The sequence below is a fragment of the Conger conger genome, chromosome 10, assembly GCF_963514075.1.
Source record: "Conger conger chromosome 10, fConCon1.1, whole genome shotgun sequence".
In the NCBI taxonomy this organism is placed as follows: domain Eukaryota; kingdom Metazoa; phylum Chordata; class Actinopteri; order Anguilliformes; family Congridae; genus Conger; species Conger conger.
Genome location: NC_083769.1, coordinates 25924554 through 25942977, shown reverse-complemented (window position 1 = coordinate 25942977; position 18424 = coordinate 25924554). Strand labels below are relative to the sequence as shown.

The following is an 18424-nucleotide window of genomic DNA, read 5'->3' as shown; positions in this document are numbered from 1 at the left end:
TTGAGCTTTGGAATGGAGGTTGCCGGATTGTGTGTGTGTGTGTGTGTGTGTGTGTGTGTGTCTGGGTGTGTGTGTGTATGTGTGTGTGTATGCATGTGTGTGGGGTGTGTGTGTATGTGTGTGTATGCATGTGTGTATGTGTGCATGTATATGAGTGTGTGTGCGTGTACATGTGTGTGTGTACTGTACGTCTGTAAGTGTGTGTGTATATTTGTGTGTGTGCGTGCACATGTGTGTGTACTGTGTGTGTGTGTTTGTACGTACCGAGCTGTTCTGGCACTGCACGCTGGAGCTGTTGAAGCGCAGGGCGGTGACGCGGTGGTTGACCCCCTGGATGTGCAGCACACACTCGTACCCGCGCTGTCCTGACTGCGGCTGGGGAAGGTTCCGGGCCTTCAGCGTGATGGGCTTCACCTCGCCCGCCGGGATCAGGATCTCCTCCGAGCGCACCAGCTGGGGGCAGTCCTGCGGCCGTGCCAGGGTCAGAGGTCAAACACAGTCAGAGGGCGCACACACAATGTACCCTTCCCTAAGTGACTCCAATAGTGACCAGAAATAAAAGTTTGAACACACAGTGCAGTACCTGATGACATTTTGGCATCTACAACACCTTCCTCAGAGCAGAACATTTAGGAACTACACCAGGAAGCATCAAGGAAAATACATGTTGTGTCTGATGCTGCAAAGCTTAACATAACTGGTTCTGGTTGTAAATGGGAAGATGTTGGATGGGCTGGACCCATGAAGGAAAGGTGAAGAGAAGTGAGTGCAGAATGAGTGTAATGATGTGAGTGTAATATTCTGTGATAGTGTGAGTGTAATACTCTGTGATAGTGTGTGTAATACTCTGTAATAGTGTGAGTGTAATACTCTGTGATAGTGTGAGTGTAATACTCTGTGATAGTGTGAGTGTAATACTCTGTGATAGTGTGAGTGTAATACTCTGATAGTGTGTGTAATATTCTGTGATAGTGTGAGTGTAATACTCTGTGATAGTGTGAGTGTAATATTCTGTGATAGTGTGAGTGTAATACTCTGTGATAGTGTGAGTGTAATATTCTGTGATAGTGTGAGTGTAATTTTCTCTCTCCAGGGCACTGGGAGTGAGAAGTGGGCAGTGCTGACCCACCCACAGCCTCATCTCCACACGCCTCTCAGGCACTGCAGCTGATCAATGAGCCCCAGACTCTGCACAACACACACACAAACACACACACAGCACAGTACACACACACACACAAACACACACACAGCACAGTACACACACACACAAACACACACACTGCACAATACACACACACACACACACACACATTGCGCAGTACACACACACACACACTGCGCAGGACACACACACACAAACACACACACTGTGCAGTACACACACACACAAACACACACACTGCACAATACACACACACACACACACACATTGCGCAGTACACACACACACACACTGCGCAGGACACACACACACAAACACACACACTGTGCAGTACACACACACACAAAAACACACACACTGCACAATACACACACACACAAACACACACACTGCACAATACACACACACACACACACACATTGCGCAGTACACACACACACACACACTGCGCAGGACACACACACACAAACACACACACTGTGCAGTACACACACACACTGCACAGCAAACTCACACACACACATACACTGCGCAGTGCACACACACATACACACAGTACACAGTACACACACACACACACTGCACAGTACACACACACACACACACTTAAATTCGCAGATGCCAATCAGATTCAGTGGCATCAAAATTCAATCAGTAAGTGAAATGAGGAGCAGGGCAGCCCCCAGCTCTGATTCTCATGAGTAGTCGGTGTTGCAGGCAGACAGTAAGGGCACTGCAGAAGGCAGGCAGAGATACAGTTTGCACGGCGCAGGGAAGCTCCGTACCTCTGAGGCATTCACGCGGCCCTCCTGGAAGGAGCAGCTGGTGGGGTCGTGTGTGCACAGGTTGCGGTATTTGCACCAGTGGCAGCGGAAGGCACTGTTCACACAGGACAGGCACCTGGGAGGAGAGACAGACAGACAGACAGACACTCAGACTCTGCAGCGTCATGTGTGCAGAAGAGCCCAGCAGTGCACAAAACACATGTTCCAATCCAGGCCCTCAGGCACTACTTGGTTCCAGATTTTAAACAACAACTGAATACATAATACATTTTTAATCATATCAAGATTTATTTATGTGAGGCATTCTACAAATCGTCTGTCATGAAGCTTTTAAAGAAGGCATTTAAAGAAGGCCTTTCATTCAGCTTGGTTTTGCGTGAATTCCCTTTCATCCTCTTTACCGTTTAACTGTAATTAACTTACATGTATTTTACGGGGTTAATTGTTTTTGAATGGCATATCCCCAGTTTATTTCGTGTTCACTTGTATCATGTTACTAAGCGTTTATGTTACTGATATGAATGAAAGGTGCAATATGAACTGAGTTGTTAAAATAGTTTGGAGTCAATCGTTAGCAACAGCTTCCTCACCACACTGTCACAGAGGAGCACCGTTACCTTGTCACTGTATGTTGAAACTGATCGCGTACAAGACTCGGACCAAGTTTTCATGAAAACACACACAAACGCGCGCACACACACACACACACACACTCACACACAAATAAAAAAAAACCTACTTCTCATTTATTCGTCATGAAAATCACACTGTTCGGAACACAGTGAGCTTACGTTAGTTCTAATTATAGTTGTAGTTGTAGAAGCAGTAGTGCTACTGCTGTGCTGTGGGTAGCCTTTTGTAATAGTATGTCTCTTTTAAATGTGCCATTAAAATGAAAGCAGGTAGTTTAAATGCTTTACAGACAAGGACTCCAACAGTAAATATTGCATGTCATCCTGGAAACTGTTGTCTGCTGGGAAAATAAGTGCTGGTGCAGAACGAGAGGTTCTCACACGGCTCCCCTGCGGTTAGTGTTAGTCAGTTCCTGTCAGGGGGCTGGACAGAGCCTGGAAAAGGTATGGAAACAATTGTCTGCATGTAGCATAGACACAGGGGGAGAGCAGGCTGTGAGACGAGTGCCCTGCGTCAAAACTCTGAATGTCGGGTGCTCGAGACGCCCTCTTTCCCCTCTCTCCAGCTCTCCAACGGCATAAAATAAGAGCCCATTCTGTGTTATCTGGAAATGAGGAAGTCAGAGAGAGCGAGCAGCTAGCCGTTAGCGTTCGGCGCACGATGACTCACAGCGTTCCGTGACGCAGTGTCAGTGGGTTCGGGAGCAGGAGGGGGAAGGTCACGGAGGGGAAACGGCGATTAGCTCGCACTGACGCAGCTACACCGAACGCCGCTCTTAATGGACGATGCGGACGGTTTCATGGACATACAAGCCTTCCCCGTACCCATCGCCCCGAACGCCCCCAAAATCCAGCTTGGCACGACTGCGCCGCGGAAACCGCGGCAGGTACAGAAACGCGCTCCTTAAGGGAGTCGCGGCGGGAGGAAATTGCGCCTCCTCTCGCTTTTACGGGTGGCTGAATTATGCATGAGCGTTTACAGTGAAATATTCATCACAGCAGCGAAAGCAACCGAGACGTCTTAAAGGAATGGCTCCCTGTTCCCCGCCTCCACTCCACCTGACTGAGTCGCGGCTACGCGCCCTGATTATTTTAATAGACTCCGGAGCTCTTAATTGGCGCTCAGACGAGCCTCGCGGTGTCATAAGCGGAGAGGTGAGGGATTCTGGGCCGTGGGGGGGGGGAGGTGGGGAGGGCAGAGCTGCCAAACGCTTAGCCAAAAGTCAAAGAGCGGCGAATGAGATGTCAGGGCGCTGGCAGTTGGAAAGGGAGGCGCCCGGGGAGAGGCCTCGCGCTGTAATCCCTTCTCAGGTGTGGGAACACCGCACGGCTAATGAGGAAGGACAGGCCGCTGAACAAGGCCTGCAGGAGAGCGGGGGGGCCGGGGTCTGGTGGCAGGGCTGCTTATGTGCAGGGTGTGCGTGTGCAGAGAGGGAGGGGGGAGAGACATTTGATAAAGAGAGATTTGAGAGAGGGAGAGAGAGACAGAGGGAGAGAAAGACAGCAAGAGAGGGAAAGAGAGACAGAGGGAGAGAAAGACAGCAAGAGAGGGAGACAGAGACAGGGAGAGAAAGACAGCAAGAGATGGAAAGAGACAGAGGGAGAGAAAGACAGCAAGAGAAGGAAAGAGAGACAGAGGGAGAGAAAGACAGCAAGAGAGGGAGAGAGACAGAGGGAGAGAAAGATAGCAAGAGAGGGAAAGAGAGACAGAGGGAGAGAAAGACAGCAAGAGAAGGAAAGCGAGACAGAGGGAGAGAAAGACAGCAAGCGAGGGAGAGAGAGACAGGGGGAGAAAGACAGCAAGAGAGGGAAAGAGAGACAGAGGGAGAGAAAGACAGCAAGAGAGGGAAAGCGAGACAGAGGGAGAGAAAGACAGCAAGAGAGGGAGAGAGAGACAGAGGGAAAGAAAGACAGAGGGAGAGAAAGCGAGTGCGACATGCAGACGGCACCCCACCACCCGTCACAAACGGAGAGAGTGTGTCACAGCGCATCTGTATCAACAGCTCCGTGGTAACGGCACCAGGCCACAGGGAGATGTCCAAAAAAACAACAGTGTGCTAGACGCTCTCCTCCGCAGAGTTTCGTCAAGGATCACTCAATCAGAAGGCCGCCGGCTCGCTGAGGAGGGTATAAACTGTTGTTCCAGCCCGGGCGGCGTGAGCGGAAGGCACAATAAATCCACCAACACCGGGGTCTCCTTCAGGCCAGCCGCAGAGGAAACGCTCGTCCGGCTCATCAAAGCTCCCGGCTCTCACCTGCGAGAGCTGAGCCCTGCTCGGGAATGGCTGAGCTGCTCCGCGCTAACCCGAGCCGGAGGCAGCCAGAAACACCCGACAGCTTTGGAGGTACAAAACCAAACCAGACTGTGCCCCCGACACCACGCTAACACCCAGAAATAATGAGAAAAATGCTGCTGAAAACTTTAAATTAACGTGTTTATACAAGTGCAAAAAGGAAATTGGTGGAGTACACAGAGCCATTTCACCGTTTCTTACTTCGGGTTGGTCCACGCACACACACACACACACACACACACACACACACTTCCGCACGAGTACCAACATTTAATTTGTACGAGCAGTAATTAAGGGCGAGTGGAAAGTGGGTGGTGAGGATAGAGTTCCCAGTGTAATTACTATACGGCTGGCTGCAGGCAGGTTAGGCTGTGGGCCTGCGCCGGCCTGCTTGTTTGCGAAGGACATTTTGTAATTAATTCTGCCTCTATTTGGGCTTTTCGACACTCAGCGTCCACAGGGAGGCTCTCAGCTGGAGCCCCGGGGTCAGAGGTTAAACGTTTGTGTGCGCGTGTGGCCTGCTCCAATCAGATTTTGGAGTGATGATGGGGGGGGGGGGGGGCTCTAGGGGAGGGGGGGACACTCACAGCTGGTGCACGCTGCAGTTGTAGAACTTGACCTCTGTGCTGGTCAGCATCTGGCCCGTCTCCTTGGAGTTCAGCCGTAGCTCCACACCGAACCAGTCTGGAGGGAGGGAGAACGGAGTTAGCGTTAGCATTAGCATGGCAAAATGGCAAAGCCGCTGTTTTTAATGGGGCAGACAGCAGCTGCAGTTCGTGTTGACGGCCAGGTGTGCACTTGAGCAGACAGGTTCTTTTCAGTGCACAGATGGCAACCTGTCCTCTCTGTCTCTCTTCTCACTCTCTCTCCCACCCAAGCCCATTATTCTGCTTAAAATGGCTGTTCTATCTGGCTGTTCTATTCTATCTGCTAAAAGAGCCACAAACACAAGCTCAGGTTCTAATGGGATTAAAATAACAGCACAAAAAGGTGATTACTCTTTTCTCCCTAATCATCTTAGCTACAACAACTTCATGAATTAATTCCTAAAAACACTACAAATAATAGTACTATGAATAATAAGGTCGAACATACAGCAATTAATAATTCACCCCTCGCTCTTTTTCTCCCCCTACTCTTGTTTGCTTTCTCTCTCTGTCCAGCTTTCTTCCCCTTAAGTGCCTCTCTCTCCCTCTCCCCCCCGTCTCCCTTTCCCTCTTCATCATCCTCTCTCACCCTCTCTCTCTCTCTCTCTCGCTCTCCTCCCTCCCCACCCACCTCTCACTCCCTCCCTCTCTCTCCCTTTCCGTCTCCAGGAGAGGCCGGATGGTGGCTGGTGCCAGCAGTGGAGCCAGTGCAGCCCAGGGGAGAGGGTCTGGAGCTCCAGCCCTGGCTGATGGAGGCTCTTGCAGGCCCCCACCAGCCCGCTGAGGGCCAAGCTGTCCGAGCGGGGCCCGGAGCTGGCCCAAACCAGACCGGGACCAGGGCCCAAACCAGAACCAGGTTCCAAACCAGAAATAGGTTTCAAAACAGAACCAATTTTCAAACCAGAACTAGGTTTAAAAACAGAACTAGTTTTTAAACCAGAACCAGCCTTCAAAGCAGAACCGGGTTCCAAACCAGAACTAGGTTTCAAACCAGAGCCCGGTTTCAAACTAGGATTAGGGCCAAAACCAGAACCAGGTATCAAACCAGGACCAGGATCCAAACTGGAATCAGCCTAGAAGACACATTCATTACTGAAATGTGTGCGTCGCCCACAGTGGAGGGGAGCATCAGTCAGTTAACAGTAAACTGTGTATTTATGAGTTACGCATAGCATCGAGTAAATCTGCCCACACCACTGTGGTACAAGCGTCAGATAAGCGAGTAAACAGTGTAATAAAACATATTTAAATCTCTGCATTTTCAACAGTCACGCAAAGAGCAGAGTTTTTTTTTTAGTTTGAATCACTGAGGGGCACTGCAACAGTAGGCAGCAGCCCTGAATCAGTTTAGTAAACATCCTGCTGTCTATGAGTGTAAAATGCCAGCCGTGTACAGTGAATCACCCTGCATAATGGCATCTGCAACATGAATAATGAGGGCTAATTCATTCTCCCCGCCTCCAGACACAGCCAGACGCATTTTAAACAGACGCAGGAAACGTGCTTTTTCAGGTAACGCAAGGCTAACTGCATTTCACCCTCTCCACACAAAAAACCCAACCGTCTGTGTGTACTGTAGATATGGAAATCGGTTCGTACCGTGCGTCGGAGCCTTGGATGGCCGCCTCTTGATAATGTTCTCTCTGCGAGTGAGTCAAATTCTGTTCTGTTTTTAGGGAGCTGTTGGTTTTTTTCCCCCCTCTCACCGATTTGGTTTAATGGGGGCAATTACAGGCATCAGCTTTGGTGGAGAGATGTGTCACGTTACAGGTGGTGAGTGGACTTCGCTTGTCTGTCTGTCTGCATGTCCGTGTGTGCCTCTGTGTCTGTATGTCGGTCTATATGTCTGTGTGTCTGTATGTCTGTCTGCACCTGTCTGTCTGCCTTTGAAGTGCTCTCCACTCTGGCACTGGAGCCAAACCCACTCACTCGAGCTCTCACAAGGGGAGGCAGGGCCCCGGTTTCTCCTACAGGAGGTTGATTTGATTTCTGCAGATTGATTAATCTATTCTCCCATGCAGATTGGAGGCGGCCCTGATTTGGAGTCCTCGCTCGCTCGCCCATCTGTGAGGAGGGGAGGGAGCCCTGGGGATCAGCTGACATTTAGCGCTCAGGTCCAGCAGCTGGGAGGCTCTAATGACGAGCGGCCGCTCTATCCCCTTCCCCAGCACGGCTGCCTGGGTACACACTCCTGCCATTTACTCTGGAGAGCAGGGGGATTACTGAGCCGCTAACACACAGAGCAGCTAACACGCAGAGCTGCTAACACACAGAGCCACTAACACGCAGAGCCGCTAACACACAGAGCTGCTAACACACGGAGCCGCTAACACACAGAGCCACTAACACACAGAGCCGCTAACACGCAGAGCTGCTAACACACAGAGCCGCTAACACACTGAGCCGCTAACACACAGAGCCGCTAACAAACAGAGGTGCTAACACACAGAGCAGCTAACACACTGAGCCGCTAACACACAGAGCAGCTAACACACAGTGCAGCAAACACACACAGGACTGGATATGGCCAACAAACCCCTGAGTCTGCAACACACACATACACACACACACACACACAGACACGCACGCAAACACATACACACACACACACACACACGCACGCACGCACACACACACACACTCGCCCACGCGCACACACATATATACACACACATTGTTCTTGCTCAAATCCTCTGGTTTAATCTATGCTCGAGTAAATCGATTCAGTGAGATCGTTTTTGTTGAGAAAGCTGTGATTTTAAATAGGTTCTTATAACACCAGGTCTCTACGCTGAAAAACTGAAAAATTTTAGAGCACCGAATACATCCCAATTAGCACTGTAGATGTGCTCCAAAATAATTCTTCCTGCCAGCACACATTAATTTTCAGTGCTCCTGTTTTTTAACTCCTAAAATGCAAGCACTGTAGCACCCAGAACACTGCTTATTTGCTTGAAGATTTTCATCCTGCTTTAAGTGTGACCCATAAACACAGTTGAATTACAGGTTTACCTTGCTCTAGGGTAAACCAGCAATGGGCCAGCTGGGATATGAACGCTGCTCTTTCACCACTCAGCAATAAAATTCCCTGGAAAACAAGGCTTTCTAATGGACCTAGAGTAGGCCATTCACTACAGTGTGTAGAACATTAAGCCAACTGCAGCTTGAAGCAGGAATTTTCCAGACCACCCCCTGACCATTGATCCATGCACGCTGTTCAAAACAGGCTCAAGCCACCTTTGCAGGTCCACATCTCTGATGAAGCTATTTGTTTATGTTCACCCCCACCGCCCGACACACAGCCACACATACACACACACATGCACACAGACCGAGACACCCACACACACCTTCTCACCCCTGTCCAAAAACACTGGCCTCGCCATCAGCCATTAGTGCCCGGGAGGGCAGTAATGTGTGCAGCTAATGCAGCCGGTCTGTCCAGACCAGCCGAGTGGCCAATTACGGCTAACAAGAGTCTGCCCGGCCCGGCGCATGCCCGGACCTCCTGGCCCAGCCGGCACCTCTCCGCGCTCGTTAGCCTAGCCGCGGGACCGCGGGACCGAGCGCGAGCGGCGGTCAGGGAGAGAAAATAAAAAACAGAAATGGAATGAAAACAAACCGGGCAAACAGCTGAGAAAAACAGCGGCACAGGGGTCCTGCGCTTCTATAAATACCCCCGAGTGCTCTCCCAGCCGCGGGAGAGCGGCCCGGTGCCGCGCGAAACAAAACGGCCGGGAACAAACAAGCGGCCCTTCTGGAGAGCGCCCCAGAGAGCCCCAGAGAGCCCCAGGTTTTTGGGGAAAATGGCGCAGGCCTGTGGCGACGGCCAGATTTTTCGTGCCGAGGACACCTGGGACTTGTGCCTGAGTGCTATCCACACTTTTATTTCCAGGGTTAACTCTTTCAGCTCGCTGATGATACAAGCCTGACTGAGAAACGGGGCCCAGTCACTTGCACTGTTTAGTAAGTGTACGGTGTACTGCATGTCTCCTGTAACACTTATCAGAGCAATTTCACAGACACTGTTTAACTACAGGCCTAAGAGATATTCTGGGTTTGTGATATGCCCCTTATTTGCCTGGCATGATGAAGGAATTACTGGCATCACTGACACAGTAAAGCACGAGATCATTGTAGGCTGGACATGAGGATGGACATTTAACTGTGGTGCTTAGTTACATGTTATATTGCCAAAATATCCACCCTGAAAATTGAATAGTTCAATAATGTAATACTGAGTCTTCCACAGAACCTTCCGGGCGTCTCACCTTGGTCGGTTGGGATGACCGGGACATCTTTGGCGGCTGGAGAGATGCACAAGATCTGGTTCCCGCTGACCTTGCCCTCCACCTCTGTCAGGTTCCCGAAGGAGCAGGTGATTCCGGTGGACAGGTCGGGGACATCGCTCACCTTCACCAGGAGCTGAGGGAACAGGACACGCACATCAGACGAGCACGAAACACGGAACCGTCCACATACGCACACAAACACACACTCACATGCACGCACACACATGCATATGCACACACACATGGCACATTGCGCCTCCTATAAACAAACACTCTCTCTACGCTCTGGTCAGCTGTGCGTGATCTGCACTCCAGCCAAGTGAAGACGGGCAAGTAATTATCATTGTGTCATTACGGAGGCTTGCTCTATTAGGCACAATTTTCGCTCTTTGTTTGAAGTTTCCTTTTGTTTTATCTGGTTCTCCCGAGCACCCCAGGGCTCCATGACATGGGAATGCGCATTTAGCGGCTGTTCCTCCATATACTGTATTGTACTTTCATACATACACATCCTCACACACACATAATTACAGTACACAGCTGCACAGGCAAACACGTGTGCAGACACATACATATGAGTGCAAATACACAAACACACGCAGCTGCACATACACCACATGCACAGGCACACAGCTGCACTCACACACACCCACACAAGCAAACACACGCACACACACACACACACTAAGGTACATAGCTGCCTAGTCTCTCTGCAGCAAACTATCATCCCTTACGCTATAGTGGATGAACTTTTAGCTCTCATTATATTTGAAGCTGGCCATTTAACAGCTCCGCGTATTTTGTTTTTGTAACAAATCTGCACAGCCTGGGCTAATTACAGCGAGCATTTTCAATAAAGGTAATCTGATTGTTTTCCCTGCTTCTGATGCTCTCCTGTGCCCGAGCGCAAAGCTTTGTTGTCATGGTGATAGCTTTCTGCTATTGTGCGATATGATGGGTAGAAGTGACCCTGTTGTTGTCATGTTCCTCTGTTCTACAGAAAAATCATTTCATTTTGCTCGAAAGCGAGAGAGAAAGAGAGAGAGACAGAGAGAGAGAGAGAGAGAGCCGTCTGGTTTTCCATCCATTGAAGGCTTCCTATATCAAGGGCAGACCTGACTGCACCTCATCTCACAGAGCGGGAAAGTCTGATAGGGAGCACAGGAGTGGGTCTTGTAGGCACCGTGCTGTGACATGAAGGGCAATACACCAATTTTACTGCCTAAAGCCAAGCAGGGAGAAGCCAACAGACACACAGACACGGCATCTGTCTGGGGACTCCGCAGTGTGTCAGACACAGGGAGAGGAGAGAGCACCCACACATATAAACACACTCAGAAAAACAAACAGAGAAACACGTACACCCACACACACGCAGACGGAAACATGATACACACACACACACACACGCACACACACACACACGCACGCACACACGCACGCACACACACGGATGCACACACACACAGGCATGCAGACACTGATGCACACACACACACACACACACACAGGCATGCAGACACTGATGCACACACACACACACACACACACACACGCAGACACATTCATGCACATCCACAGCAACAACCGCGCACGCACAACGCATACGCATTCATCCACACAGCAGCCAGGCGAGGCCAGACGGGCCGCAGAGACACAGCTGAGGTGGGAGGCATAGGAGGGTACAGTGTTTTCATTAGCGGGAGGTTGAGAAAGCTAATGGGACCAATCCACGTGAGCTCAGCCCGGCACTGCGGTAATTGTTTCCCCCGGCTGCCTGCTGGGAAACGTGAGGGTGGCGGGACCTGCGGCCAGCACACAGGAGACACTAACGGGGAGGAGGGACAAACACACACCGCTGCGTACGAGGGCTGAGGACAGAGATGGACCGAGCGAGAGGGAAACTGCTGTTACTAGTGCTGGCCTGCGAATTTGACTGTGTGGGGAACGGGCTTGCTTCAACAGTCACTTTGTGTGTGTGTATGTGTGTGTGTGTGTGTGTCTGTTAGTGCTATAATACTTTATTCACAAAAGCTAAAATACCATTGGCATCAACCAGTATGCAACCAGTATGCAACCAGTATGTTTACCAGGATAGATCTGCAATCTGAAATATACATGTGGATGAGGTACCTCCGAAGTGTTATCTCTGCCAACTCTGCTGGATGGACAATTTGCAGTTAGTGGTTGAGACATCTAAGCTCCATTTAGCAAATTCTGCACACTACTGTGTCTCTCAGGAGTTGAACAATGAACACTTTCCAAACGTTTCACTTCTTGTACGTTAAGGAGAGATAATCTTCTCATTCACGGTTTGGTTCCGGTTGGCTCGTTTGTAAAGGAAGAGCTACTACCGAGGTAGAAATTTATCACGGCAATAAGATTTCACAAGAAAGGTGAGGGACATGCTCAGCATGCAAAAAAGTCTGGGTAATAGACGCCTCACTATCTCTCATTTTTCCAGTTGATTTTGAAGTCTTTTTTTCATTCAAATAATGTTTTAATTGTGAAATTAATTCTGACAGACCAAGTGCGTGCATGTGTGTGTGTGTGTGTGTGTGTGTGTACAATAAGGGAACAGTGTGAACACTATGTTTATTCTCAGGTGAGGGTGGGGCGACGGACATGTTGAGATGTATACGGGGCGGGGCGCTACAGCAGTAATACAGGTGTCATGGTTAAGGCCAATTCCATTTCAATTCCAATCAAATCAGGAAAGGGATTCAGGCTCAACGCATGCACTGAAACATGTCCATAAATATTCAATGGGGATTCTTCGAATAAATTAATGTGATTTCAGTCTCATTACGGCGGTAATGCAATGTCACTTCTTGAACGGACGGAGTGAAGTGAAGTGGAGGCGACGTGCGGCTCTGGTCTGGCCGTGTCCGGACTCACCGGCACGCTGGGCTCTGACACGGCGATGCTGTCGGGGTACACTGTCACCTTCACGCACTGGCTCAGCGTGGCCGCAAAGCGGAAGGGCTCATCCGCCCGCTCGCAGCGGTCCTTCCGAGAACACCTGGACCGAGAGGGGAAGGGAGGAGAGAGAGGAGGAGAGGTGGAGAGAAAGGAGGAGAGGTGGAGAGAAGAGAGGGGAGGAGAGGAGAGAGAGGAGGAGAGGTGGAGAGAAGAGAGGAGGGGAGAGGAGAGGTAGAGAGAAGAGAGGGGAGGAGAAGAGAGGTGGAGAGAAGAGAGGGGAGGAGAGGAGAGGAGAGGTGGAGAGAAGAGAGGAGGAGCGGGGAGATCAAGAGGAGAGGAGAGGGGAGAGGGGAGGAGAGGCGAGGAAAGGGGAAGAGGGTTGAGGTGGAGAGAAGAAATGAGAGGAAAGGAGAGGAGAGGAGAGGGGAGGAGAGGAGAGGAGAAGAGAAAATTCTTAATCACAGATGTCACCACAGCACCTGGTCAGTTACCATCACCGACATCCGGACCTTTGTGTTTGTCAGCAGGGGGTCAATGTCAACTGCAGAGAAGCATCATGTTACAGCCCGTGTACTTCTCCCCGGTCATTAACATTAATAACGGTGCCCAGCACTCCTCAGGCCTTTAAACTGGCACACTCCATCCCACTCAGCACTGATGGATTCAGGGTTGGGATCAATTCCATTTTAATTCAGTCAAGTGAAATTCAAGCCAAGAATATACTGTAAGCTCCAGCTCTTTGATGCTTCTTTCAATTAATGGAGTTAATTTGAAGTAATTTACTGAACTTACTATGCTGGACTGGGCCAAACTGGTTTTGTTACAGGGAGAGCTTCTGGTTGAGGCTCCTCCCTTGCGACTAAGATTGCCATTATTTATAAAGTACATGACCCAGAGGGATATCATTTAAACCTGCTTTACAACTGATATCCTGGTCCCCACAGACACGGGATTAGCACGATAACCTGATTATACAATTAGCTGTTAACTGTGATCCTCAGAAAAGAAGTTTGTTTTCCTAACATGGAGACATGAAGAGGAATTACAGTAAACACGGACAAACAAAAAAAGTATTTGAGCAACAGAGCGCAGCAGCACCTGGTACACTGCGCACAGATCCCAGTATTCTGCACAGCTTGCAACTTCAATCCATACACACACACACACATAAACACACATCGACTATTTGGAGGCCAACAGCAAGAGGGACTCATCTGTCAGCACATAACAAAAGAGCTTTGAGCAGCAGATATGTGTCCTTCACAATATGACTGGTGCGTTTCTGAGAGGAAAAACTGGACAACCCAAAATTACGAGCATTTCTCCATCAGTGGTGGACAGTCCCTCCTGCAAAGCAGCTTAGACAGCAGTATGTGCAGTGGACTGCTGACGCACAGAAAGAATGTAAAAGAATTGCTCGAGACAGCTGACAGCGTAGCTGTGGTCACAGGCAAGTCAACAGACGGCACAGACAATTACGTTTTGGACATTTTATTTATTCTGCCACGGAAATCAATTACATTGGAAAGTAGTCCTCGCAGAGGCATAGCCTTAAATCACTTGGGGGAACTGACTGGCAAACTTGGTGTCAGAGGGTGTGGGGACGGGGGGGGGGAGGTAGACGGACTGTCACCCAGCGAAGCCCTCACTCTGATACGGCATAGCTTCTGCTGTACGTTACAGTCCAGCTGCGGACGACACAGAGAAACGGCTGCTGGACATCCAGGAGGATTTCAGCGGCGTTACTGCATTCGTCTCAGACGACGCGAGTGCCGTGTCGGAAGAGCCCGGGGAAACGCTCGAAGGCGCGATGCCAAACGAGTCCATTTACCCCGCCATGCGTACCTCGCGCTACTGACGTGGGCCATTTCACCCAGCACTTCCCAAAAAGTTGACAAACTCGTGGGAGTTGTTAGAAAGGCACTGCCCAGGCAGAAAGTCGTGCTACACAGTGCTTCTGAGGAACGCAATAAGAGAAGAAAGTTCAGACCTATAAACAAAAAAGCTCCCACCTGAGCCATGGGAAATGAGATGGGGCACTTGGTATTTTGCCATGTAGTTCCATTCCCAGTACTTCGGTTTCCATTCTACATTAGCGGGGCTGGAGATGGACGTCTCTTCCGATACTGCAGCGCTGGCTCATCTCAGGCAGCGTGTGTGTGTGTAGGGCTACAGGGGCACCACTCACACTAACCACAAAACACTCTCTGGACTCAATCCCAAGATTTCACAAAAACTGTTCTCCCAACCGGATACTTAAGGATACTGTTAAAAGACCTGACCATGATTAAATTGAATAACAATTTAAACCTTCCATTTTAGTTCATCTGTTTTAATCTCTTTCATTTTTTATTAAGCTTTCCCTACCCCCGCTGCAGAACTTTTCATTATTATGAATAGCCTTCTATTTATAGTTTCTTTGTGCGCGAATGATATAACTGCACATATGTGTGTAGGCTACTTCCGACACATTAAAAACGATACAACACGATAGAAATATGGTACTGCCATGTCTGTGGTTGGAACATGTGCGATCTAAGAAGGCTCTACTGACCTTCTGCTGAGAGATGATAAAGATGCAGGTGAGCTTTGGAAAAAACGGTGACCCTACTCATGACTCATACAGGACTTATTCAGTGGGCAGAATGTTCTAGCGTGTTCTGAATATTCCATCTATTCAACAGAAAAATATGCTTTGTACGAATGTGCTGAAGGGGGTAAGAATGTTGACTCCGCAAGGTTGGTTGGTGGGGTAATATATTAAAGCATGGATCTGTCCACAGTATAAACAGCACACACAGTTGTCCTCTCTGCAACCTTCTGTTTAAAAACAATGAATATAAGAACAGACTTCACCCCTCTGTGGTGCTGTGAACTCTTCTCCCACGGTGACAGTGACCTGACAGATCGCTTAAGCGCAGTGCCAAGCGTGGGGAAAAATGCAAACGTGCACTTTTGGTTCGGTAGGAGAGGTGTAATCACAGCGTTCAGAAAAGCCAACACACGATGGTAAGTGCAGACGTACCCTTCTGTTCCTCTCATAGGCTGCCAGGCCCCCTGTAGCTGAAGATGCCAGTTACAACAGTACCCAATTGTACCTGGGGGCCCTGATACAGTACAACACAGCCAATGAGCTGGCCAAGGTTCTAGCAGTGGGTCTCTATCCATAAAAAGGCCAGTTGGTGGGAGTGGGGGGTGCTTACCATTCCCTACTGCTGACTGCTTGTCGTTCCCGCCAGAGACTCCTACACAGTGAGAGGTTTAGTGTGGCTTCCTCTGTCTCGGCTGGACCGTGAATGACACACGTGTGCACGTATCTGCAGATCACACGCGTTCCACACGCCCGGCTGTCTTTGGTAAGCGTCTCATTCCCTGATGCCCGATTACTAAGCAGCAATCCGCTTCCTCAGACAAAGGCCTGAAATGCCGAGGAAATTACCGTGTCTCTTTTTCCCCCCGTAATGCACCACTCGGGAGTAAAATGATAGTTAATGTGCTTTTAGATGTAGTTGAGAATAATCATTTATGCATACTTCATGCCACAAGTAAAGTGGAGAGAAAACTGAATGTTATTAGGAGGAGAAAAACAGCCCCCCCCCCCAAAAAAAAAAAAAAAACACGCATTGATTTAAAAAAAAAGTTGCTGTTGTTTCCATGGCTCCCTATGACAGGCATTATCTCCATGAGGTTACAGCTTCACCTCCTTGCACTCTCATTAGCTGAAGTGCATGTCGATTACAACCTCCCCCTCAGCCTACGGGCTGTCACTCACCCTGTCTACCTCTGCAGTCACGGCTCAGCTAGCCCTTAGCCCTCTCTCCGGCCCTGTGGGAGATGCTGGAGATTTTACGCTACCTCGAGAGGGAGGATTGATATTAACTATTCAACTCCCTTAAAACACACACACATACACACACACACACACACACACACACACACACAATCTCTCATATGTATCGCTACTGTTCCCCTGTGACGGCGTGGCTAACTATCCGGCTAGCCAAAGTGGCTCCTAAATGGGGCTTTTAAGGTATGCAAAGCCTTAATGCTCCCCCCCCCCCCCCCCCCCCGGAATGCTTAGCCCCGGCTCTGTCTCACCATGCACCATAAGTCCGGTCTATGGTCTGTTGTGTAATTTCTGCCCAGCGATCAACCAGGCCCGCTCTCTTGGGACAGCCCCTTGTTCCTCAAATATTTATGTGTCCACATTTGAAAGGAGTTTACAGAAGGCGCCGAGATCCCAGGAAACAACAGGATTTATTTTTAATGACAGGCATGCGACTGGCCCTGAAGGACAGCGTTATTATCCGATGGGGATTCATTAGGAGAGGGGTTCCTCATTGCCTGAACGAGAACAAGATCAAGAATAAGCTAAAAGATATGATAAAAGAAAATGTAATAAGAAAATGTAAAAAATATATATGCAAAAATATGGCCCACTGGGGGATGGGGCCAGATGCAGAAACAGTGTGAAATGGGGCGGGCAGTGACACAGCTCCCCTCTCACTGTGATAGAGAGAGCGATTTTGGCGGTACACTAGCCCCCTAACCCCTGGGCCCTATGTTGCTTTGGCCCAACCTTTCCCCCCATGCAGTTATGCGGTCGCTCCACTCCACAGCCCGGCTGCTCAAGGAGGACAGGGGCAGGCAGGGACAGAGAGAGGGGGAGAGAGGAAGAGAGAGGGGGAGAGAGGAAGAGAGAGAGGGAGGCACACACTCAAGATTTCCACCCAGGGCCTCCCTCCCATTCAGCCAAACAAAGGTGTGGAAAAAGCCTCTGATTGCATCTCTGCCATTAAGTGCCTTGTTTAAGCGGGCAGCAGGGGGTAGATATTACATACAGGCTCATTTCCACACAGGCCCCTCTTTGCTCTGGGCGTACAGCTCCAGACCTGAAGGCCAGGTATCTATACAGGGTTTATAGATCCAGCCAATTATTCTGCCTTTGTTTTCTGAATGGCTGTATACACATCTGCTTGTTCACTTCTGCAAACAAATCAGTCCTGTATTGAAACGTTTTCACAAAAAAACATGTGCAGTCTGTAGAAGAAATATCATGCATTTAAATATCAATATTGGGCTTCATAATTAAGACACAAAACCGATAAAAGAGCAGTAGTATAGTATGTTTACACTGTTCTGCTAAGTTGCCAGAAAGCCAGAGAAAGAAGGAAAAGACTGGTGGATTCTTCCTATGCTTCACGTTCCAAATAAAAAGTATTTTTAAATAAAAAATGTAATAAACTCCACTGAAATCTAACGCTATTGCCGTGTATGTCTCTAGCAATAATGTGACAGGCATAAACCTCATCACAGCGCACAGCATGACTGGTTTCAGAATACTATCTCTACCTTGTGTGAGGTCAAGATAGGGCAAAAATCCCATTGTAGCAGCTGCGTGCACTGTTGCCTAGTTAAATGAGGGGCTACATCTCAGGACTCAAAAAAATGTATCCTGCATTCCTCTACTCTCTCCGCCTCCTTGATTATCCATTGAAATGGAGGCAATGGAATGTACGTACTGTTGAATAGAAAATCGCCTCAGCTTCTCATACCTATTCTAACTAAGTACAGCGTGAAGCAGATCATTTCTCCTCAGGGGTTTCCAGTGAACGGCCATGAACACCCTGGGTATGTCCCGGTACTTGAAAAATGTGTCCTCCTTTCCTCCACCCGTCTCCTCGAGA

The 18424-nt window shown here is 49.3% G+C and overlaps 1 protein-coding gene across 1 annotated transcript in view; it reads right to left on the bottom strand.

The window, feature by feature from the left end:
• The window catches only part of plxna2 (plexin A2), a 170666-nt gene that overhangs the window by 64885 nt on the left and 87357 nt on the right, over positions 1-18424 (bottom strand). The window contains exons 5-9 of the mRNA XM_061259087.1: positions 12714-12837; positions 9795-9948; positions 5464-5560; positions 1951-2065; positions 265-465 (exon numbers count right to left, since the gene is read on the bottom strand). Of these exons, the coding sequence (XP_061115071.1) occupies positions 265-465; positions 1951-2065; positions 5464-5560; positions 9795-9948; positions 12714-12837 (691 nt within the window). The remainder of the gene's footprint in view (positions 1-264; positions 466-1950; positions 2066-5463; positions 5561-9794; positions 9949-12713; positions 12838-18424) is intronic.